At 46.1% G+C, this 26,534-nt stretch overlaps 1 protein-coding gene across 1 annotated transcript in view; it reads right to left on the reverse strand.

Moving 5' to 3' along the window:
* Positions 1-25,577, reverse strand: part of SH3BGRL (SH3 domain binding glutamate rich protein like) — a 29,902-nt gene extending 4,325 nt beyond the window's left edge. Inside the window, exons 1-3 of the mRNA XM_065729515.1 lie at positions 25,425-25,577; positions 4,622-4,807; positions 1,871-1,951 (exon numbers count right to left, since the gene is read on the reverse strand). Coding sequence (XP_065585587.1) covers positions 1,871-1,951; positions 4,622-4,807; positions 25,425-25,469 — 312 coding nt within the window. The 5' untranslated portion in view covers positions 25,470-25,577. The remainder of the gene's footprint in view (positions 1-1,870; positions 1,952-4,621; positions 4,808-25,424) is intronic.
* Between the last annotated feature and the right edge of the window lie 957 nt (positions 25,578-26,534).

The following is a 26,534-nucleotide window of genomic DNA, read 5'->3' on the forward strand; positions in this document are numbered from 1 at the left end:
CTGTCAGTACAGAAATGGACTTTTTTTTTCAGGCAGTGCTAAGCTGGAGGGGACTCTGAGTATTTCTGTCATCTCCAAGAACAAACCACCAGGGCTCAGTAAGCAGTTACTTGCATTTCCTATGCTCACTTCTGAGCCTCTCTTAATTTTCTTTAGCATTAAGAATTGGAACTTGGTATTCAAACACCTTTCCAAATCTTTCTTAATACATGCAATGGAGCTTTGCTGCAGAGCCTTCTCTTGCTAGTACACATGTTGATCCCAGACTCCTTTCACTTTATCTAGCAACACAAGGTCATTAACTAAGTATTGCAGCCGTCCTGTAAATACCAACTGCAGCATCTACAAATCAGTTTCTCCTCTGTGGCACAGGCAATCAGCTTGATTTGACATCATGTAATTTTGAGATGGATACCAAAAGTCAGAGCGACTGCAGCATGCACATGGTACAAAGTCACTTATGGAAAGGTTATCTTCATCAGCTCGTATTTCAAGCTGTAGCAAATAATATGAGAATTCAGCAGTGTACAACTGCATTAACATTCCTCCTGTTTAAAACTTGTCTTTTCCCCTTAGGACAAATCAGAGCAACTAACAGCCACACAGACTGTTTCTGCCAAAACAACAATCTAGTAGGTTAGGTAAGAAGCACAGTCTGTTAACTGCTGTAGAGACAGGTGACCTGATTTGTTACGGCACCATCTGCATTTCCCAGAGCTCACATGTAAGAGGATATGCAAGGGCTTTCCTGCATGCCTTCTCTCACCTAGGTTCTATCCTGCTCACTCTTTTGTGCAACACTGTGCAGATGTTCTGAGAAATAAACAGATTGCACTGTGTGAGCTGGCCTTCTGCAGCCAGCAAAGCACCATGCTGGGGCACGTATCACAGGGTCTGCTCTCTGAAACTCCATACGAGGCAGAAGTTTTTCCTCACTACACTACTCATTAGTGGAATTAACCCTAGAAATTAGTTTGGTGTCCAAAACTGTCTCAGTCTGACCTGCAAGTTCTAATGCTTAATGCTAACTGATAACCATCCTCTCTTAAAATTAGGTCTCTGAGTGATGCGCACAGTGTGACCTTCAACTCTTACATGAATAAAGTTGAAAGGAAACGGCGTGTTTACCCATTGGAACAAGAAAACTGGATGTGACCTGGAGGATCCTGCTGCCCTCGTATAAAGCAGGCTTGTCCTATCCTATCAAAATCAAAAGGAGAATTCCAGCCCACTGAATCGGCAAAGCAGCAGCCCAGTTTGTAATTGGCAAGGAAAACAAGGCTTCGGATAACAAGGCAGAGAAAAAACTGCTCTGAAGTAAGAGCACATTATTTCACAAACAGTGATTCTGGTTTCATGGTATTTCCTAGTGCAAAGCAAAGCTTCACATGATTTAAGTTTTTCTTATTTTCTTTTACACCGCATTAGTTTATTTTCTGTGGCAGTACCTTTTCATCCAGATTACATGTGCATTCCTCAGTGCAAACATTAGCTGATCTTTCACTTTTTCCCCAGAGTGCATAATTTTTATTTTTTTTTCCAAAGCAATAAAAGCTTTTCCATTAAGGTGGAAAAGAGCAGGGTAGATCCACATTGAGGATACCAAAAGGACATCAGTGCTGAACACAGGTTTTCTGGTAGAAGGAGGAGCAGGAAGGTATCTCCAGGGAACACAGCACTCTCCAGATAAAGCAGCACATAATGTCAGTGTGTTGCTGTGATGCTGAAGCCTGAAAGCCAGTCTCTGGAGACTGAATATCAGTCCAGTATGTAGATTCATTGGGATGCTCTCAGAACACGTAAAATATCCTGCCAGGAGCAGAAAAGAACAAGATACAAAATACAGGTTGTGGTAAATGTACACACTTACCTTTGAACCAGGTGGCGCAGTCAAGCCTAAAAATGCATATACTGCATTGTTCTCTCGAGCTTCGAAGAAGGCTTCATAATCCTTCATGATGTGATTGAGGGATGGGGGGGAAAACAAAACAAAGTAGTATTACTTTTCAGAAATAATGAGAGCTACCCACCCCACACTGAGCAAACTGCTTCCTGTGGCCTCACAGACCTCAGTGTGTCACCTCCTACTTTTATCACTGGTACTGATGCTGCAGGGTTTGTACTGTCTGAAAAGTGACAGACTGGGAATTTCAGGATCTGTAGTGAAAGATGCTGCTGCAAGGTGCTTCAGCCTTTCCCAAAGGGACAACCTCCGTAGCTGCTGTCACAGGTCTGCCTCCTCCAGGACCAGGCTAAGCCCACTCTTTGTTGGCAGCAGAAGCACTGATATCCATGGCTGCCTCTACTAATTACTCACCAGTGATGACAACTGGGCAACTATGAACATTAACTCTCATACCTGTCGAAAGTTAAATTTAAACCTGTGAATTAAGCCTTCACCTTTTCTCCTCACACTCTGCCTTAATTGATTAGCCTATGCAAACAAATGAAGTCAGGTGAGACGGTTGTAAAACCAACCTACTTGCACACAGACAGATGTTGCTTCAGCATAAGCCCTGTCAGTGCATGAGCCTGGTAAAAACACAGCTCAGCCCTGTACTGTTTGGCACTGTATTAAAAAGTGCATTGTAGTTGCTCTAAATATGCACACAGCCACTTCCCAATAAAACCGAGGTAAAACAATGAAGCAATAAATGAGTATGCATGCTTCCTTCTCTACCTTTTTTCATATTTGAGATAGAATGCAGTTCCGTATGGAGTACAAACAACAGAGCTTAGTCAGGTGAGGAAATAGCAAGCAAAAACCCCACAGTGGCTCAGCAAGAGCCATTGCCAAACACCAACCAAAGGAAACCAGAATGTTGGTGCAAGCTCACTGCTATCCGATTACAACACGCTTCCCTCATTTCCAAATGCAGCACGTCTGATCTATGCCTTGCCTTTTCTTTTTTTAACAGAAACAACAGCACTGACTCTGTTCAGCTTTACTGGGGAATGTTTTGCTGCAGGAGTCCTGGCAGAGAACTTCACAGAGAAGCAGCAGTTCAGAGCAGGCTCAGTCAAGGGCTGAAGTCAGGGAGAGAGCTGCCATTAAGGGCAAGGTGCTCTGCACGCCTGCCTGGTCAAAACCTGAGAAACAGCAAATGTTGTAGGACTTGCAGTGTGCTCAGAGCTGGGGTGCTTCTCAACAGAGACTGTTGCAGCTGGAACAGAGGAACTACAGGGAACAGAGGGTGTGAAAAGCCTAGAGATCAGGGATCTCAAGTTATTGCTCAATTTGTACATGCAGCACTCAGGTGCTAGGTTGATAATAATGTGTATGAGTATGTTAAATCCTCCTGAGGCCCTTCTGTTGACACCACTTGTTATGTGCTGGGGATGCTTGATAAAAAAACAGCTATTTATCTTGTCTGTGCATAGTTCAGCAGGCTGCTTTGTAGCATCCACTAGGAAAGGAATGCCTGTGCCTAAGGAGCAGGGTTTGTGGCAACCTGAAATTACAGTCTCCCTGTCACACATGGGCCAGTAAAACTCAGCTTGCTCATACTGCTTTCAGTTATACTGCATCTGATGAAACAAACAGAGAAGTTCATGCTTGAGGAGAATCAGATAAAGACATAAAGATGTTCAAATATGTGTGCACAGAATTAACTTTTGCCTTTCTTAGAGCTCAACTATGAACTTGAATCCAGCTACACAAATTCAATGAACTTCAAAAATGACATCAGCCAAAACCTTGGGAATAAAATAAACACACAGGCCTGAAGCAAATACACCTCTTTCCTCAAAATTACTGCAAAACTGTCACAGGTTGCAGCTGGGGATACATAAAGAAGTATCTCCCATACACAAACATATACAAAGATTTTCAGCTCTTCATGACTAGCCCCTTCTCAGCTTTTGCAGACAACTATCAATCATTATGTTTGTCACTCCAAACCAAACTCTTTCCATGTCAAAACCAGTCAGTAAAATTTTGAAAGCCAAGTGGCACATAAACTCACCGGATGTAGCTTCAAGTTCTGCTTTTATCACAAGCAAGAAAAAATGGTGGTGCACTGAGAATCACTTCTTCCAGTGCCCAGAGGATTGCCTCTCAAAGGTTTGGCACTGGCAGATGTGAATGACAGATGCTGCAGCTCAGGACAAGGCAGCAAAATGGCTTAGAAATGAACACACAGCAGAGAGCAGTGCATACTGTGAGCTCTTTTCAGAAGATATTAGGTTTTAAAAATAAAATTAACAGTTAATCTAATAATCATTCAAGCGTGGCCTGCTGAGTAGAAGTGCTGCAGGGCAGCATACTTTTGATCAAGCATTAAAATAATTACAAGGAGGTATTCTATTCTCAATGTGATTTTTAATCTTTTCAAGGCACTGGAGTTAGTGGACTGCAGCTGCATTCATTTTGCAAACAGCACAGAAACTCATCCCAAGGATCACGAAGCTCGTGTGCTAACACGGGCTGCACCACTCCGTAGTCTTTTGGAAGAGGAACAGACTGCAGCTACCTGAAATCTACACGGACAGCTCTCTGAACTTGCTGCAGGTTGATGGATCACCACCAGACTCCTGCCAAGTGTTAGCGTGGTGAGGACAACAGCAGGGCACAGAGCGTGGCAGTGAGCACAAGGAAGGGGGACCAGAGGCTGTCCCTTACCCCGAGGTAGCGGCTGTCGTTGAAGAGCCGTGGTGGCAGCGGGTTCCCGCTGGCAGGCCGCCTGTCTTCAGGGACGTTCTCCCGCATCCACTTCCGATTCTCCTCGTTGGCAGCGATATCCTTTTCCTCAAATTCTATTTTATTGGCTTCCAGGAAGCCTAGAACATCTTGCTGTTGCTTTTTAATCTGTCACAAAGAAGGAAGGGAGGAAGAGAAAAATAAAATCAGTCAGCGATTCCTACTGCCATTACGCACTTCCTGGGTTCGATACAAAAACAAGGGAGTGCAAAACAGACTGAAAATGAAAACTGCACGAAAATTCTGAGCAAAAGAAAAGTTTCTCTTCATCACTTATCATCATCAGCTAAATTCACAGACCGGGTTTCTTTACAAGCAGCTCCTCACCTTGGCTCCTGTATGACCGAAAAGGCTGAAGTACAAAGGCTGCCTCTATACAAACAAGAACTGCCAATGTTAAGAGTATCCACCAAACCAAAGGTGCAGCAGCCCCTGTGCAGAGGCTGTGTTGGCTGAGCCTGACAACTAACTCAGGGAATGCCTGTGCAGGAGCAGTGAAGTTTGCTGAAGGGATATGTGAGGTGCAACCTGCTCCCTACATACCCCTAATCCACACATGTTCTGCCCGAGATCTCATCCCATCCTCATTAATAGAGAGATCTCAATGCAGCTCTGATTCACATTTCTCTAGACAAAATGCTCCAGCACAGGGAGCTCTGACCTGCATTCTGGCTGGAGGGCCCACATGGATGCAGCAGCACCTCGGCAAAAAGCAGGATTTGTGCATCAAAGATTGTGCTATTTACAGGAAAAGTGGTTTTTATTACTGACATGCTTGATTTATTAACTTCCTGATGCAGAGATGTTCTGTTGTGCTCTGTTCTTCCTCTGCATGACTTTACCACCAAAAAGGAAATTATAACCATGCACATCCTGGCAAACAATGTAAAAACGAAGATTAATGGGAAACCTGCTCCCTTCACATTGCTCCCTTCACTGCATAACAAGCTTAATCCCAGCAAGACTCCAGAGCAGCACCCCACACTGATGTAGTGCCACTGCCAGCTTGGTCACCAGCCACTCTGCATCCTGCACATGGGAGATGGCTGCAGGGAGGGAGCAGCATGCAGGAAGCAGAACCCTACGACCCCAATGAGGATGCACAGTGGAACTGCCCAGCATCCAGCACCCCTTTCCATGTACTTCTTCAGCAGAGTCATGATCTGTCCTAAAAAAGCCCACACAGCTCCTCCCAGAGTGGTCAGTGCACCCAATCTGAGTGCAAACTCTCAAGCAAAATTTTCATCATTGCTAAAAATAAATAAAATGGACAAGTTAATGCAGCCCCGAGGAGGTCATTCATGTTACATGCGATACGTAAGAACATTTCTAAGCAGACAGAGATTTACTGGTAAGAGATTTCCTCATTTGCCTTTAATTACAAGGGCCATAGCAGGAGGGAGCCGTCAGGGAAAGTTTTCTTCCATCACATTACAAAGGTCAAATTAAAAAGAGCCAGCACTTCCTCCATAAACTCTTCCACAGGACTAGAATATGGGAAAGGTCTTTGAAATTGTAAACTGCTCTGCCACTACTCAGTTTGTAAGGCCACATGCTGTCCTGTCAGTAAATTGAGGGGGTTCTTCTCCCTAATTACATTTCAATTAACCATTTCCCACCAGTTGTGAATTACAGATCAAGCCCACTCTCATTACTCTCAGTTCCTTAACTTGTGAACTATCCACCTCCGCTCATCCCCCCTGCTTTGTGCAGCTCTGGCAGGCTTGGGGCTGTGTTTCCAGCCACAGGTAGCACAGCAGGACCTGAGCCCAGGGCTCAGAAAGCTCCTGCAGCATGTGACCCTTCCTGCTGGCCTGAGAGCAGCTAGTAGAGCTGGCCATGCATTTATTCTGCTAAAAGTGCTGTGTGGGAGGCAAGGGCAACATTTTGGTCACTGCCCATCTATGGGCAAAGGAGACAATTCTCCTTCCACAGCAGCGGGAATGCCCTGAAAAGAATGAACTAGTGCTGACGCACATGGAAACCCTCATCTTTTGGCTGAAGAAATGAGTTAGAAGATTCACAGGACATCCCCCTCCCAGCTCCTCAGACACAAGGAACACAGAGCATTGAATGCTCCAGAAACACAGCACCCATGGCTGCCAGAGTGGCATTATTTACTGTGACTGTATTTAGAAAACGATTATTAATCTCAGACACTGGAGAAGCGCTGGGAGGGAAATGCTTGAAATAGAGCAGCAGGCGCCTGCTGCCGCTCCGGGCTGCTTTGTCTTACTCAGATGTGCACACACAGCACGGAGGACAGAAGCCTGGGGATGGTTCCTGCTGCCCAAGTTTGGGAAAGAGCACAGAGCTGTGGAAGCGCAGGCACCTTCTTCAGCAGTTACAACCCAACCATGAATTACCAACCTTTCAACAGAGAACATGCATGGAAATACATCATGAAAACAAGCGGCTTAGGACTGTGATCAAGTATTGTCCCTCCTCGGGATGCATGCCAGAAGTGAGTGTTTCTGTTCTAGGGTCCAGCTTGCAGCAGCCAATGCCATCAGTAACACAGAAACCACGTCAAGCTGCTGGGAGTGGAGGTGGGTGATGCTGTCCAACAAATGGCACTTCACCAAAAATGGAACTTTGACCCCAAAGGGGGCAACACTTCCCACACAATGCTGCAATACTTCAGTCTCAAAATATCTTTGTTTCTTCCCATTTTTTGCTCATTCACATACACATACAAAAAAAGTTGTAACTAAATAATCAGAAAGGAGACAAGGAGACAGGAGACAAGGAGACAGAGGACAAAGCTGGTTTAAGTCCTCAGGGAGCCTGCAGCACTACTGCTGCACTTCAAGCCAAACTCAGTTTCCTCCCAGTTTCTCAGCTCAGCTACTGAGCTGGTATCCAGCACTGCCCCCATCTCGGCTGAGCAAGGCACCTATCGATTTGTGAATCACGGCTATTTGGGTTTTTTTTACAAACTTCCAAATACAGTAAAAATATGTTCCCATTATTTTAGTTCACTTTTGAGGAAGTGATTTCAACTAAAACAATTTGTCCAGATCAGCAGACTTTTTGACAGGACCGGGCTAAGATGCTAACAAGCTGTCCAGAGGAGTTCAACAAAAGCAATTGCAGTGCCTGCAACAGCAGAAACAAAATGGAAGAATTTGGCATAAAACTGACCAGGATTGCTGGCACTTTCCTCCTGCAGGTCCTGCAGGAGCACAGGGCAAATCTTGAGGACCTCAGGCTCCAAACGCAGCACCACCCCACTGCAAGGAAACTGCTGTTGGAAACACATTACTGAGAAGAGCTTCAAAGAAATGTCTTATTTGGTATACAGAAGCATAGAGAACAGTCTTGTTTGCACTGCTGGCCAAGAAGGGTTTTGCTTTTAAGTCTTGGTATTTCTTCAGTTTATAAATAAACGCCCTGCTGGACAATAGATGTGTTTTGGAAATCTATTTCTGGACCAAAGGAACCCAAAGCAAGTTGACAGTCCGAGTGCTGCTGGTTCGGCCCCGTGCCGACCTTCCCACTGCTGCTGGCACGGCTGTGGCTGTGGCTCTGGCACACGGTGTGGGGTGTTCCTGGATCCCCACGTCCACATAAGGAAAACACATGCATACGTCTACATATATTTTCTGCAAAGTTACTTTTAATCAGTTCTTGCACTGTTGTGAGGATTTAAAGGAATTTAAACGTTTCCTTACAAAGTTCTCAGCCATGGTTCTGTCATCAGTTCCAGTCCTGATCTGCACTGCCCATGGGCCTGCTCTGCCCCTCTCTACCTCTCAGCTGCCTCATTGTTGTATTGGTTTTGAGGACTAGCACTATAACAGCAGAATACAAAGACATTGCAGTGAAACTAGATCCTGCACAATTCTCATTTTAGCTTAAAGATGAAAACCACTTTTAAAGTTTTTTTTACTATTTCCAATTCCAGCCTTTGGAGTTCTGCCAGAATTTGAGATAAGAAAAAGCAGTCAAAACTTGGAAGGGTTTGCATTTCAAGGCACTGCTGGTTTTAAACAAGCCACTTCATCATCGGAGGGGGGGCATTCCTTATATCCTACAGGACATCTGTTTGTGCAGAGAGGTGAAAAGTTCAACCCCCCAGGTGACATTCCCATCTGCAGTCAGACTTAACCACTAGATCTTCACACTGCCCGGTGCATTCTGAAGATGAAACTCAAATTCAGCTGTGAGCGGGAAAAGCACAGCGATGGAAGTGTTCAGCAAACAGCACACCTTTCCTCTAGCTCAGCCAAGGAGAAGGCACCTAGCTGCTGCTAGGACTTCCAACCTCACCTTCCCATACCACGCACCTGGCAGAAGCCAACCAGCAGGCAGCTCACCCAAGCACTTAAACACCAGGCAATCCTAGAAGCTTCCTCTCCGCACAGGACACTGCAGCAGGACCCCTTCCACAGACAGAATACTTCTGACCAGGCTCCTTCCTGGACTCCACCAGGTACTGTTACACTCAAGGGCTTTGTACAAAGCTTTTGTGTTGTGGGTTGTTGTTTTTTTTAATTATTATTATTTTCAGGAACAAGGCAGTTGTTCTTTTCCCTTATCAGCTTGGAAATCAGAGGTGCCTGCTGGGATGGTGCTGGTGGCCATCACTGCATCAGCTGTGGTGAGAGGATGGAAAACCGCGGGCACCAACAGCCCTGCAGTGCTCGCTGAGAGCTCTGCAGGATGTCTCTGAAGTGTCTCCCCATGGTTTGTCTCACACTTTCTCTCTGCCTGGTAGAACATCCACCTATTTTTAGGTCTGGGCAATTATCATTACAGAACTCAAACCACTTCTTGGCTCTAACTATTTTAAGCCAGGCGTGACACGTAGCAATGCCATCATTATCTTTTCCAATGCTCAGTTACTGGTCTGTGAGGAAGAAAACTGAGGACAGACACAGCAAAACCACCACGAACTTACATGACCTAAACCAAACACAGGAGGCTGGAAAAGCTCACACTGTACTCATGCTTCTTTTTTCTTTTTATTTGCAAAGTGAGGCAGCATCCAGATGGGCTCCACATCTACTCATTCTCTCATGCTGGGAAAGACCAGGGCACATCAATGTGTGTCCTGCACAGCTGCTGCAGTGGAGCTGCCTTCATGTGGTATGTCCCAGCAACTCAGAAGCCTCCTACATGGATGCTGCTCCCCATCAGCCACTTGCATGTTAGCCCCGAGCTTGACTGCAGCTCACCTCTGGGCTCCTGTTTCTCACCTGTGGCTCTGGAGGACACAAGATAAAAGTGGGAGAAAATCCAGAACTGAAAGGATGTAAAGCTACCACTCAGTGCAGGGCTGAGAGAAAAAACTGGGCTAATGAAATGTTTGTGCAACCTAATGTAGAGGTTGCATCACATCTGGAAGCAAGTCTGCTTGCAGCAGGGTGTGATCCAGGCATAAGGTACCATGCTACACAGCTGGCAGCCTCCACAAGCCAAGAACACAGCTTGAAGTGGGAGCTAAGTCCTTGCTTCCCAAAGCAAGATGACGACTTCCTCCAGAAACCATAGAAAATTATGTAAGGGGAAAAGCTGATTCATGAGAACAAAAATAAAAGCTTCTTTTATGGATTATACTGCCATTTTAAGTGCACTCGTTCAATAACCCAGTGCCTAAATATTGCTAAATCCCACAACAACAAAACCCAAGCCAAAAGGCTCCAGTGCATCTCACAGCTTTATTACTCTCCACATAGAGTGAGATACCAACACAAGCATCACCTCTGTGCCGTGGAGTCCTGGAGCCTGGGATTCCCAGCAGGGCCCAAGGCACCCTGGGACACACTACATTTTATTCATCCTTTGATGCAGAGTGCTGAGGTCATATTGCCCCCAGCAGGAGCCTGGCTGGAGCACATTAAGCAGACCCTAATTGTGCAACGGGCAGCTGACAGAAGGGAAGCTGGAAGATGGGTGCATTTGTCAGCACTGCACAGAATCAGCAGTCAAACCATTTGGAGCCAAATGGCACCACCCCTTTCATTTAAATGCACACAAGATTTGAGCTTCACACTGTAGCAGGATTTCCAAGTATCACTATTTTTGAATCAGAAAGAAAACAGTTCTACTATCACATTCTAATAACAAAGACCCCAAAATGCCATAAACACATCAGAAGGGATTTGCTGTATCACATCAGAGATCTGCTCAGTCCCTTCCTCCAGCAATGGCCCACAGCAGATTCCTCCACCCATTACTTAAGTGCAAGGACAAGTAACATTTCCTTATTTATATCTCCTCAGCTGCTAGCAAGCAGCTGCAGAAACACTGCCTAATGAAGCCTTGATTACTTTTTAATGTGTTTTAAGCTTACTCTCTATGAAGGCACCTTACGGATTAATACATTAATGCATCCTGCACAAAATTCTGTTCTTAACAAATAGTATTCAAGCACTTGCAGAGCAGGCAGAGAATTAATTTGTCCTTTTATACCTGCTTTCATAAGGCTGTTGTGTTACTGCTGGGTTTCTGACACATAGAACATCCCATCATCAGAAAGGCCTGAAGACAACTTATAAAGTACCATTTAATAAACTTCAGAGTTTGCTCCAGGACATGAAAATGACCTCTGTCTGAGAAAAACCCAACTCTTTTCCCCCTGAAGCCACCACATTCAGAAGCAAATCCTGCTCCTCTTTTCTTGGCTTCAAGGAAAAGAAGGATGACATTGTGCATATTCCTTCCACTCTCCCCTCACTTGCTGCCACACAGGGTTTACTGGCCTCTAGTCTCATGCTCCCTGTCCTGCCACGGCCCATCGCTTGCTTTACATGCATCTGTTCATCCATAAAGGGCTTAAAGAGTCACAATTGCCAAATGGGAGCAACGCAAAAGTCAGGATGTCAAACACTCTTCTCTTTAGCAGCCACAGCCTGTTAAAATACTACAAGAAAAACATTACTTCAAGGTTTTACAATAATCTGATTCGTATTTGTGGTGTTACATTTCTCTGAGGTGTTTCACTTTTTTAATGGAAGTTTTCCCTAGTTAAAGGCTGGGCAGCCACAGGTAACACAGTCCAGAGGAAGGACCTAAATGGCGCAATCTGAAAGCTTCAGTACAGCAGAATTAATTTACTGCCGTGATCAGAGATGCTCGCTCCATTTTCAGAGAAGAAGGGATACAGCAGCTGCATTAACACAGAAGAGCACTGGGAGTTGAGGTTTCTGGTATCAGAAGAGGCCCCAAACCCCAGCACGTGTGTGCTGTTGTTAGAAAGCCTGTCAGCCTGAGAAGAGAAAAACAGTGACATGCAAATTAAGCTGAATATTGTGTGAGGCAGTTCTGATGTGAAAAGGTGTTAGACTTGCACTTCTCTCAAAAAGGAGATCTGGAAAACAGGGGATGCCCCAGCATTGCTCAGTCCCCTGCTCAGCACTGCATGCCCAGCGGGCACTCCCCACCTATGACTTGTACCAGCAGTCCCAGTGGCACAGTGGGGATGTCTGGTGATTCAGTGCAGCTCCCCATGCTTGCAGTAGCACAGAGCAGAGAGGAAAATGAGCCAGGGGACATGGCAGCATCTTGTCCCACAGCAACACGCACAATACACTGTGGCCTCAGGTCATCCTCATCTCTGCCCTTTGCTCTGGTTGGTGCTAATCTTCACATATCACAACTGAGCAGAAAGTTGAAGTTGGCCAAAATGAATACATTCTGCAAAGCCAAGCTGCCAGGCCTAAGCCTCCCCTTCTCTTGCTTTAGATGAGAATGTAAAGGAACATCAATGTATTATTGCAGAGCCAGAGCATCAACTGTGTGCACTAGCACCTTTCACAAATCACTGCAGCACTCAGAGCTGTCCTCTTCAAAACAAAAACACCACCATCACAGTACAAAACAAATTGACCTTCAGCAATTTTCTAAGTCAGTTCTGTGGCATTTGACTTTTATAAGACTGAAAACTGCTTGCCTGGTCCAAAACCAACAGACAGACAGCTTCCTACTGCAGGAATACAGGCTCCATTATGTTGGTTATCCGTTAATGCAGCATAAGCAAAGGCACAATGTGAACTCCTCATTTATTACATGCAGTTGTTTTGTGTTGCAGACTTGGAAGCTGGCAGACTGTACTCTCCTGAACATCTACATGCCCCTGGTAACAGCATCCAAGTTCCACATGGGGTTAAAGGAAAGAAAAACAGCTCTGCTCCTCCCAAAAAAGGGTATAAAACCAACTTAACTGCTGCACATCTCAACGCGTCAGAGCTGTGAGGATGCCAGGGAGAGCAGACAGATGCACTCAGTGCCCACTGCAGTGCTCTGCAGTGATCAGCAGCTTCCAAGGCTGCCCAGGAGGAGGAAACGCCTGCTTAAAAAAAAAACCTCAAGTGCCCAGAGTCTGGAACAAGCTCGTGATGCTTCAGCCAGAACATCTCCAGCAGTCTCACTGATCTGACCAATTTATGGTTTGCAAGAAAGCAGAAGTCTAAAAACAAACCTGTTGTCACAGCTTCTGAATTTTCCTTCATTAATCATTGCTTTTGTTTGCAGTCATATGTCTGGCACAACAGCACGGAGCTACAAGCTTTGAGTGGGAAAGCCTTGCCTGTGCGTAGCTTTCCCACTTGGACATGGATGAAGCATTCCAGGCGAATCAATATGAATCCTTCAGCTGGAAATGTGCTTGTTGGTGCCTTGGGGAGGCTGGAGGAGACCCAGGCCCCCCACATCCTCCTCCCAGCCCATCCTCCAGCCCTGGAAGCAGTGGAGCCCACCTTGCTCACTCAGTCCAGGGTGTCCGGGCAGCCCTGAGAAGGTGCAAGCAGGCAGCCTGCAGGTCCTGCTCCTCCTGGCACTTCTTGGAGCACTGCCCACATCTCTGCAGCCTCGGCTCCTGGCCTTGGCCTCTCTATGTTACCTGCAGCTCAGCATGCTGTCAGGAGATAGGAAATTCTGCAATAAGGAAAAGAAAAAACCTCTTCAGGCTAAGTTACCTCCGTCACATGCTCCTCAAATAACTCTGAATGCAGCTTTTGTATCTCAAAGCTTCCTCTCCTAAGCTGATCGTCTGCATTTTTTTTTTCAAATCACTGCTTATTCCATATGATAAATGGGGGTAGGGTTCATTTTGGCTGTTTCTACAAGGTAGTAGAATATTACCACATGCACCACAGTCCAGTCTCACTGACAGGCTGCACGCATCGACCATAGTGCAATTTAGCACACACAGGACTTACCTACCTCTAATGAGACTGTCAGGCTCAGCATGACATGAGCTGCAGAAAACCCCCTGGAACATGACTAATAGCTAGGCTAGGTTCTGGAAAGTACTCAATGTGGATGAGAAAAATGAGGGAAAATGCACTGTGGGTACTATTGAAAACTGACTCTTTGCTCCAGGAACTTGGACAAGGACTTCAGTACTGCAAATCTGGATCTCACCACCATCAGCTCCCGAGATGTTTGTTGTTTTCAGCCTACCTCCCTGAAAGCCAAAACACTCCTTCTTTATGTATCTTTTCACAGAGGGCTCCAGGACAGGCTGTAGAAGCTCACCGAATGTTGGCAGCAGCCACAACTGTGGTTCCCCCACCACACAAGACTGCTGTCTGCAGCATCCCACCAGGTACAACAGCCAGGTCACACATCATTGAGCTCCAAATCTTGTGTCTGCGCAGTGCTGGGATTTGCTGGAGAAGCAGCCTGAAAAGACAGCCTGAGGGCCAGCACCATGAGCAGAAGGTGGTTTCAGTTTGGGCTGCTTATTGAAACAGCTGCTAATGTAATTATTTTTTTTGAATCAGTGGATTTGTGGTGGTGATGAGGAGCCCTCCATGGCAAACAGAAGAGAGAAGAAAAACATTTGACATTTCGTTTGTCTGACTAGAGCAGAACTCTGGTTAGCAAATGAGTTAAGAGCACAGAGAAGCACTGCATGAGGCTCCTGTGGCTTGCAGTAAAAGGAAGGTTTATTTCCTGTACAGCTTAGCACACAGGGAAACTAAATTAACTGACAAGACTAAAAGTTTACAGCATTAATTGCTGCTTCACTGCCTTTATACTGCCAGGTATTCATTATTTTTAAATAAAGCTTACTTCAAGAAGACATACAGCACGACCTTAGGGATCCTACTCTAAATCCAGGTGCTTCTGTTCTGTATTACTTTCTGTCTGCAAAGAGCTCACATACCAGAGGCACCATTTAGCAGAGAAATCTTTTGGATGACTTCTATCAAAATAGCTATATTCAAATAAATATATTTTTCCAAGACAAGCAAGCAGTTTTTTTCCCCTGAACTAAAATATCAAACTATCAGAATAGAAAGGAAGAGGGGATTAAGTGAAAAGCTATGGATTAAAGATAAGTTTTCTTCATCTCTGCAAAGAGTCAGGCTACTCTGAAACAGAACAGCAGTTGGGTGCATCCACACCAAAACATCCAAAAGGCAAAAGATTTGGCAAACAAATGCCTGTGTTGGTACCAGCCCTTTGTGCTGCTAGTTTGCGGCTTGTTTTTGAGAACTTATCAACCCAAGGCCTACAATCCCCTCTTTATTCTAGGGCAGATTTGCACAAAATATTGTAACTTTAGAACCTGTCTTGAAGCATGGTGAGAGGGGGATAAACAGAAAGCTCACACAGAACAGCACTGCAGCTCTCAAAGCAGTGCAGCACTTGGCCAACTTCTGCTGCCATCACCTGCAGGTTTGCCTTCCAGGGGACTGCTCAGGTGACATTCTCCAGTCACCCTTTACAGGAATGCAAAAAACTGAGCATTTTTTCAACACAGTCTTTCCACCAAGCAGCTACTGCTAGCCACTGAAAGTACTGCACGCTGATGGGGGCCGTCACCTCCAGCCCACACCTAATACTGCTCATGCCATGCAGCCATGGCCACCAGCAAAGCCATGGCCACACTCCGGGCCATCTCCCAGCCTCCTGCTCTGCCTACCCTAGGGTTTTAGAGCCTTCCTGTCACTGTGGTATTGGCCTTTTTATTTAAAAAGAAAACAAAACAAGGTTCCTTCTGCCGATGTGCAAGATAGCATTTGCATACCACAAGCAAACATGAAGAAAAATACAAACTGCATTTATTTTTTGAAAGACTAAGTGTCCCAGCTGTTATTTGCTGTAGGATGGAGTTCTTCAGACCGAGGCAAGCAGCCAGAATAGCTTCATTCCCCTGCCGTTCTTCAGCCTCAGCCTCACGCTCAGCTGCTGGCACTGGGAAGCGATGGCTATCCTAATGCCTTTCATGCTGCTAATTTTGGTCTCAAATCGTTAAAGGGAAGACATAGCTGTCAGTCCAGCTGCTCCTCAGTTTATATAGGTGTGAATCCCTAGAGGAAGCAGATCCTGGGGGAGCCCTGTGGATGGACTTCCATATTTTCACAGCATGTACAGCTCAAACCTTGGCCCTCTGTCAACACAATGAAGGCTCTTGTGGCTAACTCTGGATACACTCTAAGTTGGTGAAAGGAAACAGAAATTTAGAAAAAGATTGCTCAACTGACATGATGAAAGGAAACAAATTTAGAGAAAGATTGCTCAAGCACAAAGGTTTCATGGACTTAGCCATCAGGACCATGAGACATGCTTATCTGCATTACAGGGCAGAAAGGAATTTCCAGTTTCTAATCAGGATTATCAGGTCACTAACATACAAGTTTGCAAACCTACCCCTTTTATTGTGCCTCCTTTGTTCCCCTACATATATATATTGCATTTCCCACCTAAGGAAAAAAATATCCTACATTTATTATCAATAAATGACTTCTAGAGGATCTTCTATCCATGTCCGTTGAAAAAGTTTGGGGATAGATTTTTAATTCACCCACCGAATTATTCTGCTCCTTTCCCATTTTGGCATTTGCTCTGGAGCTGCTGCTGTGGCTGACTAAACTCTCACAGAATTGCAGGGGTTGGAAGGGACCACTAGAGATCATGGGAGTCCAAACCTCTGCAAAGCAGGCTCCCTACAGCAGGCTGCACCATGTGCACGGGACTGACCTCAGATAAGCAGCATTAAGGATTTCCTAAGGTAAAATCTCGCCTCACTGTATCCATGGCAAGCCTCCCCATGCCATTAACACAGCAAGATGGTCATCCCATGAGGTGAGTACAGATGTGCTGTTTAAACCTGCCTGGAAACTCCTATTCTCATAACAATGTGGTTTTATGTGAAAACTACTACTGTTTTCCCCAGGGGCTGCCTGTTTTCTGTTTACATGGGGTCTGCCAATTTATCCTGACCTACAGCAGTGGGGATTTCTGATAAACCTACCTTACTGCCTAGGTCTGAAAATGATGTATATCAGCATCTGCTGTTCATGCTGCAAAATCATGATGGTTTTGGAATCCCCTGCTGTCTGTATCATCAAACACTGATGTTTCCTGTGTAAGAAATGCTGGGATAGTGACCACAACAAGACAAGGTGAACAGCCATGTTCTCCTGTAAGCTCCTGTGCACGTTTTGGGTAGCTGAAAGGCACAACTCCGTGCCTACTCGAGAGCCCAGGAAAGGAGACATTCTAGCTTTGATCATGGAAAGCTTCCCCCAGTCCCACTAGGTACTATGCAAAACCTCACTGGGAAGGTGGAACTAGATGACTGTTAACGTCCCTTTCATTTCAAATCAAGCATTCTGTAATTCAGTGACACCTCAGTGCCCAGTTGTGACTTGGATCCCATGAAGCATTTCACTGGAACATAACGTAGAAGCCCTAACAGCAAACCTTCCCAACGCACAGTCCTTCCCAGCACCCAAGTACTGAGATTGCAGTGTCTTCCCACAGCCAGCACATAACCAATAGCTCTGTGCCATGTTTCTTACAGCCCTAACCTCAGCTGCTGAGCTGGACTGCAGGTCTTCAGAAGAAAACCAAGAAGAGATTTATCATTAAACATCCACTATTTTCTTTCTGGTTCCTAGGATACAAGGGACAAACACAGTTAAAAGTTCCTCCCATATCTACAGTCTCTCAAAGCATCTCAGTGTCTCCAAAGCAGAAAGAGGTAAGACCTTAATCACAGTGATATGGCTGAGTATAAAGCATACAAAATCCCTTTACAACTCAAAGGATATTTCTATTTACACTTAAATATCCAGAGTCTTCCCATACTTTTAGACTCACAGCCTTTGTAGTAACCACCAAATCAAAAACAAATCAAGACATTCCAAACAAAGACATATATTTTCTTGCACCAAACATTTTTTCCTGGACGATGCATTCTTTGATACTTCAAATGAAAACAACGTAATTTTGGGAGCAGAGCCAATTTCATTCAAGAACAGAACAGCTTCGCTGGGTCAGATCCAATGCTTGTCTGCCCCAATATCCTGCTTCCTCCAGGGAGAGGCACACCAAAAGACAGAGCACACAGGGCAACACCACGTTGTACTTTCCCAGTCACAAATAACACATTGAGTCAGAGGTGTAGTAATTAAGGGCTATTAGGCTTAATCTGTAATAGATTTTCCCCCTTAATTTGTCTCATTGCTTCCTGAACCTGTGCAGTTTTTGCCATATACATTCTCTGGCAATGAGTTTCTCTGGTGAACTGCACGTTGTCAGCACGGCACGCAGTTAACCACTGCAGCTCATTTATCCTGATCCTGCCACCTGCAAGTCTCCTTTGCTCTCGCCCAGTTTTGTCATGTCACAAAGTTACGTAGCATCACTTCCTCATTGCTCTCTTACGCCAGATGTGATTTTATCTCTATATAACCTTTTCAGTCCTCTCTCAGCTACAGAATTCTCCCTTATTTGGTTGTTCCTCATACAGTGACCTCATTACCTTTCCCATTTTCCCTTTTGTTTTATTGTTTAATGGCAACTGTTCCAGTCTAATAGAGATACATACTCACCTTAGGCTTCTACAGTGTTACTGTTTTACACTTTGCTTTCTCTAGTATTTTGTTTGTTTGTTTTATGACCACTAATATGGTATTTTTGTAGAACTACCCAACTGAGCTCCAAGACTTCTGTGCTAAGCAGTATCAGTTAAAGCTCAGCACTGCACGGCACTGTGCTCACGTATCTTTGATGACCAAGGACAGGCACATGAGGCTGACGTGGTACAGTGCAGCTTCACCAGCAGCCTCCCTCCCCTGGCTTTCTCTTTCTGCCTCTGATTAGGCTGATCAGTGCAGATCTCTGCAGGACCCCCTCCTATTTTCTGTATATTGCAAGAGCTGCCTGTATGTTGCAAATTCGATTGCTACCTGCTTTATATAACTGGTGTGTAATCAATTATGTAAGCCAAAAAAAATCCTTTCCTCTTATCCTCTGGTGGCTTGGTTTCTTTATGGAAAGGGATTCTTAATCTGACCAAAGTTTGTCCAAAACTCTCTGGAAGCCCAGAGATTCGATATTAAATGATCACCCTTACTCACTTGCTCAACAGAATCTCCAAGGAACCCAGCAGCATGGTTTTTCCCTCCCTGTGTTGCATCTGTCCACACATCTGCTGGGAAAGTCTAACAGATAACATCAGTTTGTCCAGCTCCAAAAGGTGTTTGTAGCTCCCAGACTTTCCTGAGGTCCTTTTTAAAATCCTGCTGCCTTTGGCACCTCAAACAGCAGATTCTTCAGCAGGCAATAGCTAAAATTTCACACCTGGACACATTCAGTATTTCAAGTGTGGCAGTACTCATGCAAGCAAAAGGGGTCCCAATACATGAAATTTTCAGATAAGTAATTAAAGCAATCCACACACCTACTTCTCACAGGGTAAACTAAGCCCAACAAGAAGCTGTGAGATGCTGCATGGAGCCTACCTCAGCTATACTCAGTCAGCATCACCTCTGCCTCAGATTGATGTTGATTCCTTGACAATAACTTCAATCTCATCTCCATACATTCTGAATTTCTTAAAGTGGTTTCAGCAGCCTCTTCAGTTGGCATCCTGAAAACAGTGTGCTCCTGAGTATCATGAAGGTCAGTCAACATGATGAACGCAGCCTGGTGCCAGGTCAGCACCAAGAGCTCAGAGCAGAGCTGCAGAGCTGCAGAGCTCAGGCTGGGGACTCTCAGAGCAGCCCCAAAAAGCAGAGCTCACTCCTCTCCTGCTGTGACGACTTACCCTTAAACCTTCTCCTCATCATATAGGGAGAATAATTCTGTTCTGATTTCATCTTTAACAGCTGATCTCTATCAATGCTTGCTCAGTTCCATTTGTCTCCTTCTTTCCCCAATTCCCCCTGTTCTGGGAGAAATAAGCTGTAATAACAGTGTTGCAGAGACTCTTTGGCATCCTCCACCCATTGTATGCATGCCAATTCACTGACTTCTACAGGAATTTTCTGAGTGTAACCTTAATGACTCAGGACAAGAGATGTTTCTTGTTCAGCTCTGCAAATATTTCCTAAAAAAGCGCAAGTGCTCAGCACTGACCTGTGGCTGCCTGGATCCTACCCGGGGCACTGAGCCCCTGGAGCCAGCACAGCCAGTGCAGCCTGCCCAGGGACAGCAAAATCCCTACACACTGCCCCAGCATAAACACTGTCATCCTGACATATACAGCCACATGCAGTCTTAACAAAAAGCCTTTTCCAGCCACAACTGCAGAACATCATTTCAATCTGCCTCACACTGTCAGAAAACCCTTTTATTTAAGCACAGTAGAATGGTTTTAATTTCGATACATTAACACTTTTGCCACAACTGCCATCAATTTAATCTTTGGCTCTATTAAAGATTTGAATGCAATCTTTTAAGAAAAATGTTTGACTTTTCTAGAGTTTAGAACAGTGACTTTAAAAAAAAAAAAAGAAAGAGACAGCCGGGAGGCAGATGGAAGGCATCCTAGCTGACTGCCTAGATTCATGTTACATATTTTGCCTTCTACCCTGAAAGCTCTAACTCAGAACAATTCATACCATTCATTTAGAGGGAGAGATTAAGTGTGGTACCACTGGATATAAAAAAATGTACTTCAAGCATATAATGTTCACACAAGAGAGGGGTTTAATACCAAGCCTAATAACAATACAGTTCTCACCCACAGTGCACAAACTGTGCAAAGTATCACAAGCCTCTGTGTACCCTAGCACACAGTGTATTTTCCCATGCTAAATGGCTTTACCTGAACTTGCACATTACATTACACAACTATTTATAAAAGATCCCTATCAGCACTCACTAACAGCAGTGATACACGCCAAGCATTTAGACAGACATTCTCCAGCCATTCCTGTATGCGCACTCCAGATGCTCGCAGCTTCTGGGCTGACAAATGCACCCATATGCAGCAGAGCTCTGATGACACCTTTGCAATCATGAACACAAGTGCAGCAGGAGGTATGCTTACTTCACCCAGTGCTGAAATGCTGGGTGCAAGCAATGCCAGTGCCGTGGCTGTGGCACCACTCTACTCATGAGCCAAAAAGCAGCAGAACAGTGCAGGAACAGAAAGCACACAGCTTTCATTCATCTTCTCTTAGGGCAGTAGTACCTGCATTTATTGAGATAAGAAGAAAGGCCCGAGAGAGATTTAAATGCAAAATACACATCTTTGTATAAGCTCCGTTTCTCCATTTATTACTTTCTGTGGACTGTTTCAGAAGAATGATGCAGCTTCACAAGCCATCCCACAGCCCTGAGATGCTGAGCACAAACAGGGGCAAGAGCTGCTGGCTGCAGCTCTGCTCATTTCCAGTCACTCTCACACACAGTTGCTCTGCCTCAAACCACCCGCTGCCAGCTACACGTCCCAGCACTGCCAGAAGGTGCTTCTGTGCCTTGTTAGGTTGCATGGGAGAAAAGAAGAGCAGTCACCATTGCTAGCAAGCACTTGTGCTCCACACCACAGGCCACATTCCTCTCCATTTCCTGGCGGGCGAAGAGGAGAAGACCTCAGTCTGTTCCCAAAGAAGAAAACAATATGAAACACAAAACCCTACACCCTCTCATCCCCTCCTCTGAGAATGAAAAAATAAACTCAAGCTTCCTTTCCTCTTTAAAGCAATGCTTAACAGTGGGAGTCCATGATATAACACGGAACTGATTCTAGAGCAATCTCTTGGTTTGGCTATGTGCTCAGTCGTGGCCCACTGCAAGTGAGAAGAAACAGCCACATGCCATCAAAAATGCATCTGGCAGTGGCGTACCCTATGAACAGACACAATCCTCCTGGACACATTCTGCACCATGAGCAATGCTGGCAGTTACTGGCAACAAATGTGCGTCTGTAAGAGCGAGAGGAATTTCAACAGCTGGCTCCTTTCCACCCAAGATCAATAAAAATGGTAAGGCAGCTGCCTTCAGGAAGAAATATGCAAGCTCTTTTGGTACTGGGGGAGAGATGGGGCAATCTCATACAAAAAAGAATGAGAAACCCAAATGGAGAAAATCACAGGCTGATGCAATTCAGCCTCTTCAATCCCTATATGCGACTTCTTTGCAGAGCTAGAATGCCAATCACTCCTTGGCCTCTCCTCCTTTTGTTTCTTGAAGGATTTGAATAGGAGTCTATTGCCACATTCAGACTCACAGCCTGCTTGAGTCTCAATGCTTGTGCGCTCCTGAATGTGACATTTTTGTCTGCCATTTCACATTTGTGGCCTCCAACACTGGCTCACATTAGGTAATGCTGTTCACTCTGGCTGCACGCCACTGAGAGCTGCTGGACAGGAGCTGCACGCGCACATTCCCACATTGGTGCCTACAGCTCATCGTCATAATTACAGCCACCCATGCTCCATCGCCCCGCTTGTGGTGCAGACCAAGAAAGATCAAAGGAGAAGGCCACCTTTCAGCTGAAGACTCAGACTACAAACTTCAGGTACATTCAGTTATCTCTGCCTCTGAGAGGCACAGCACCGAACCACAACAAACACAAAGTCACCTTTACCATACAGGGTATACAGCAAAACCTATGATCAAACACAAACACAGGGCTTAGCAACCGATGAATCACAGCAGAGATAAAGCTGTGTACTCACCAACTCCTCGTGTTGGAGAACAGGCAGCTCAGCACCCACCCTTGGGGCTGTGGCACCCGTACTGAAGCAGCACCACAACGCACAGGTACAGAGGAATTAACCAGCAGAGTGTACATCACTGGAAATCCCTCAACACGTACCTGTGATATGCCCCTGCTTAGACATCAACAGCATATGGTGTGTTTTCCTCACAAAAACATATTATTGAATAAAAATATTACAGAGAACCGTGCCTTGGGGGAACAGTTACACAGTGATGTGGAAAACTGACTGCAGCACAAAGTATTACTTTGCCAGTAAAAGACCACAAAACTTGGGCACTCTCCCAGACTGACAGCCCAAGGCTGCAAGGTGCAAAGCTGCCTCAATCCCTTTTCCCTGCAGCAGACATAATACTTCCAGAGACTCACAAATGCTCCACCAATTTTCAGAAATGGGTCAGTCATTTTCTGGAATGGAGGTGATTTTCTACCTATTTCTGGTTTTTACTCAAGGAAACCAAGTATCAGTGCACGGGGTGCTGCTGGCAATATAAAGCCATCTCAGCAAAATGGAGCTGGCTTACAGGGCCAGTGTTAGCAGCTAGCAACAACTCTGACTCGGTTCTACTCCTCTGTAGCGTGACGTGGGCCCTCCGATCCACTCCCTGAGAATCCCTGGTAAGACTCCTCTGGCCCTCCAAGCAGAGTCTGACCCACCAACAGCTCATTTTAAGACAGAAAAAATAACTCATTCCCCTTGGGCTCATTTCACATGAGTCAGAAACTTTCCCTTCAGTTAGGTGCCCCTCTGCTTTGCTTTAAGTTGAAGCATCAATTAAAATTCTTATAGCAGAAAGAAAACAGCCACCCAGTGAGGTACGTGGCTGAGCCCTGCCAACAGAAACACCCTCAGTGCACTCAGCAAACCAGGAACATGCAAGTCCTGCTCACTGCTCGACATCACTTCAGCTGCAGTCACTTTAGACCTGGGTATACGTACGTAATAAAATTGGTATTTATGAGTCTGTTACACTCACATTCCATGAACACAAACCACACCAATGCTGAGATCCAAATTCCAGGGTCGAGATGCATGAGGGACCCTAAAACCTGGGACAAAGTTAGCACATGAGTCTCATGACATATACAGTTCACACAATGACAAGGCAACATCGCAGAAACCACTAAGCCAATAATTAAAAACCTATTTTAAAAAGAGGAAAATGCAGCTGAGATCAAGATCAGTGGCCATGTCCCTGGAGCTTAGTACCACTACACAAACCAAAAATCAATAACTGACATTAAGAGGTCACTGATAAGAATCTACAGCAGCAAAACCTGTCAACCGGAAAGCTCTTAACAGCTGTATTAGAAGAAAAGAATTACTTCTTCTATTTGCTAATGACCGTTTTTTTCCCTCTATACAATTATTTTGTATAAAGCCAGCAGAAATTCCTTTTGATTCACCTGCTCAGGATGTCAAGTCTCTTTCAAGATATGCATCTGATGATTATGAGCTTTCCATCATCAGCGTGTCGATGTTAGCAGTGACATCAAGAGTAACAAAAACAACAGAGGCTGTCAGCACAGGGTCACCTGAGGCATGAGCTTCTCTGCCCTCTTCTGTGGCAAGGCTCAGCCATTGACCAACCACAGCTCACCAGCATGGTATTTCGTCTGCTGAAGGCCACAGATCAACAATTGCACTGAACCAGAAAAGGAGGATTTGGTGAAATGGGCAGGGGTCTTCCTTTCTCCTATACACCACTGGCCTCTAAAAGTTTAGGAGCCTGCCTAACAGCTAACTCAATGCTTAGATTCTATCTACATGCAGCAAAAGTCACTGTTCGTTTACTGCATTCACTGGTATTTTGCAAGTCTTTTGTATATTCAAGCAATGCAACAAAATCCCCTGGATTTTAGGCTCCAAGTCTCTTTCTTAAAGGTCAGACAGAAGAAATCAGACAACTTTTTGGATGCTGCTGCTGAGGTATATCTGAGGCAAAGACTCCCACCTTTTTTCTTTCATTCACTTAGCTTTGGAAAAACACAATCTTCTGACTGAGCTCTGCCGACAGCACGATGGGGCTGCAGAAAGCAAAACTCAGTACTCCCACAGGGCAAGAGGCTGCAGCTGCTCGGACAGCAGCAACACACACCCACCTTCATTAACCGCATGGTGCGAGAGCATCAGAACACAACACTGACATAATGGATGGCACAATTCAGAAATAAACCTCATGAACAAAACCAAAACAAACTATACCCAATACATTTGTTCACTTTGCCTTTCCAGAGCAGAACAGAGCAAAAGCGTGCTATCCACTTGCATCTGTTAAAAATAGTCCAGCAGTGGGTGTGGGAAGCGTCACGCAAGAAGTCACAGAACAAGCCACTAAATCGCGAAGGAAATGACCTGTTATTTCTGAGGACCGGCTGCAGTAAACACATCTCCTTCCCAGGGCAGGATGCTGCGGCGGGGACAAGGGCTGAAGAGGATGTGGGTTTTGCTGCAGCTAGGAGACCAGTTCTCCCCTGAGGAGCTCTGCAAACTCGGGGTGGCTCACATCCTCAGCGAGCTCCAACCCAAACGCCAGCCTTTAACGAAGCCCAGACCCAACGCTAACTAGTCCCCAGTCCCAACCGGTCCCCAGCCTTTACGAGCAGCCCTAACTGGCCCCCAGCCTTAACTGAGCCCAGCCCCAGCCCCGACAGCCCGAGGCAGGGTCACCCCACGGAGCCTCGCCGTCCCCACTCCGAGCTCAGCCCCCTCCCTCAGCCCGCGGCTCCCCGCCGTCCGTCACACGACGGCCGCGGACGGAGGCGGCGGGCCCCCTGAGCCCGTTGCAACTTTCCCGGCTCGCCGCTCACCGCCGTGGAGCCGGAGGAGGAGGCGATGTACACCTTGATGACCATGCTGGCGTGCAGCGGCGGGACGCGGAGCCGGGCGGGGGTGTGTGCGGCGCGGCGCAAACTGGCGCTCAGCGGGCGGCGGGAGGGCGGGCGCTGGGAGGCCGCTCCCGGGCTCGGCTCGCCCCGCCTCGCCGCTCTCACTGGGCTGCCGGCAGCACCGCCCGGCCCGGAAGAGGGGAAAATGGTTACAAATAAATAAATAAAAAGGGAAGAAAGAAAGGAAGAAAGGGGCGAGGCGAATTCTCGACGAACCACGCGAGACGTGCTCGGAGGAGGGGGCTGCACGGGGGCACGCGGCCGTGCTGAGGCGGGACGCGGGGAGCCGGGAGCGATGAGCTACGAGCCGCGAGCTGAAGCCATGAACCATGGCGGCCGCACCGCCACAGCAGCTTCGCGAGCTGAAAGCCTCGAAGAGGGGCTGGGGCCGCGCCGACATGGGCGGCGAAGCAAAAATCGTCCCGTTGTACAGAGTCTGGGCTCGCTGCAGGAAAAGGCCCTCTAAAGGAAAACGGATAATGAGTTGTATGCGTATGCTCCGAGTGCAAATACAGGAGCTTAGATCTGAGGCTGCCTGACAATGGGAGGGATCGGTGGAGCTGAAGTTAAGGCTGTGGAAGAGAAGAGCGTGTAGGAAGATGCTCTTGTTAGGAACTTTATTTTGGGAGTGAGAGGAGGGAAGAGACGGGAGGGCAGGAGGGGAGAAGCGCAGATGCAGAGCGGGTTAGGTTCCAGCATCAAGTGATGGCCACTGCCCTCATCCTGGCAGGAGATGCCCCGTTCCTCAGCTTTCTGTTGGCATGAGAGCAGCACCTTGTGATTCCAGCACCGAGCTTCCTGCCTGGGGGCACCCAAAGGTGTTGCAGTGGTTGGACTGTCACTTGGACAGGTGAGAAGAGGTGAGTGGGATTGGTAGGTGTTACTGTTTGATAGCACTGAAGTGCCTTTTAAAACTTACTTCATTGTAAAAGTTGCTGTCCAAGGGAATTGTTGGCCCCTGCCAAAATAAAGGCAGCCTGAGCATATAGTAGAGCTCAGAGGTTCTGTTCCTTGGCTTCCCAGAATTATTGC

This window comes from Cyrtonyx montezumae, unplaced genomic scaffold (assembly GCF_038088225.1).
Source record: "Cyrtonyx montezumae isolate F1298 unplaced genomic scaffold, pur_monq_1.0 scaffold_11, whole genome shotgun sequence".
NCBI classification, from domain to species: domain Eukaryota; kingdom Metazoa; phylum Chordata; class Aves; order Galliformes; family Odontophoridae; genus Cyrtonyx; species Cyrtonyx montezumae.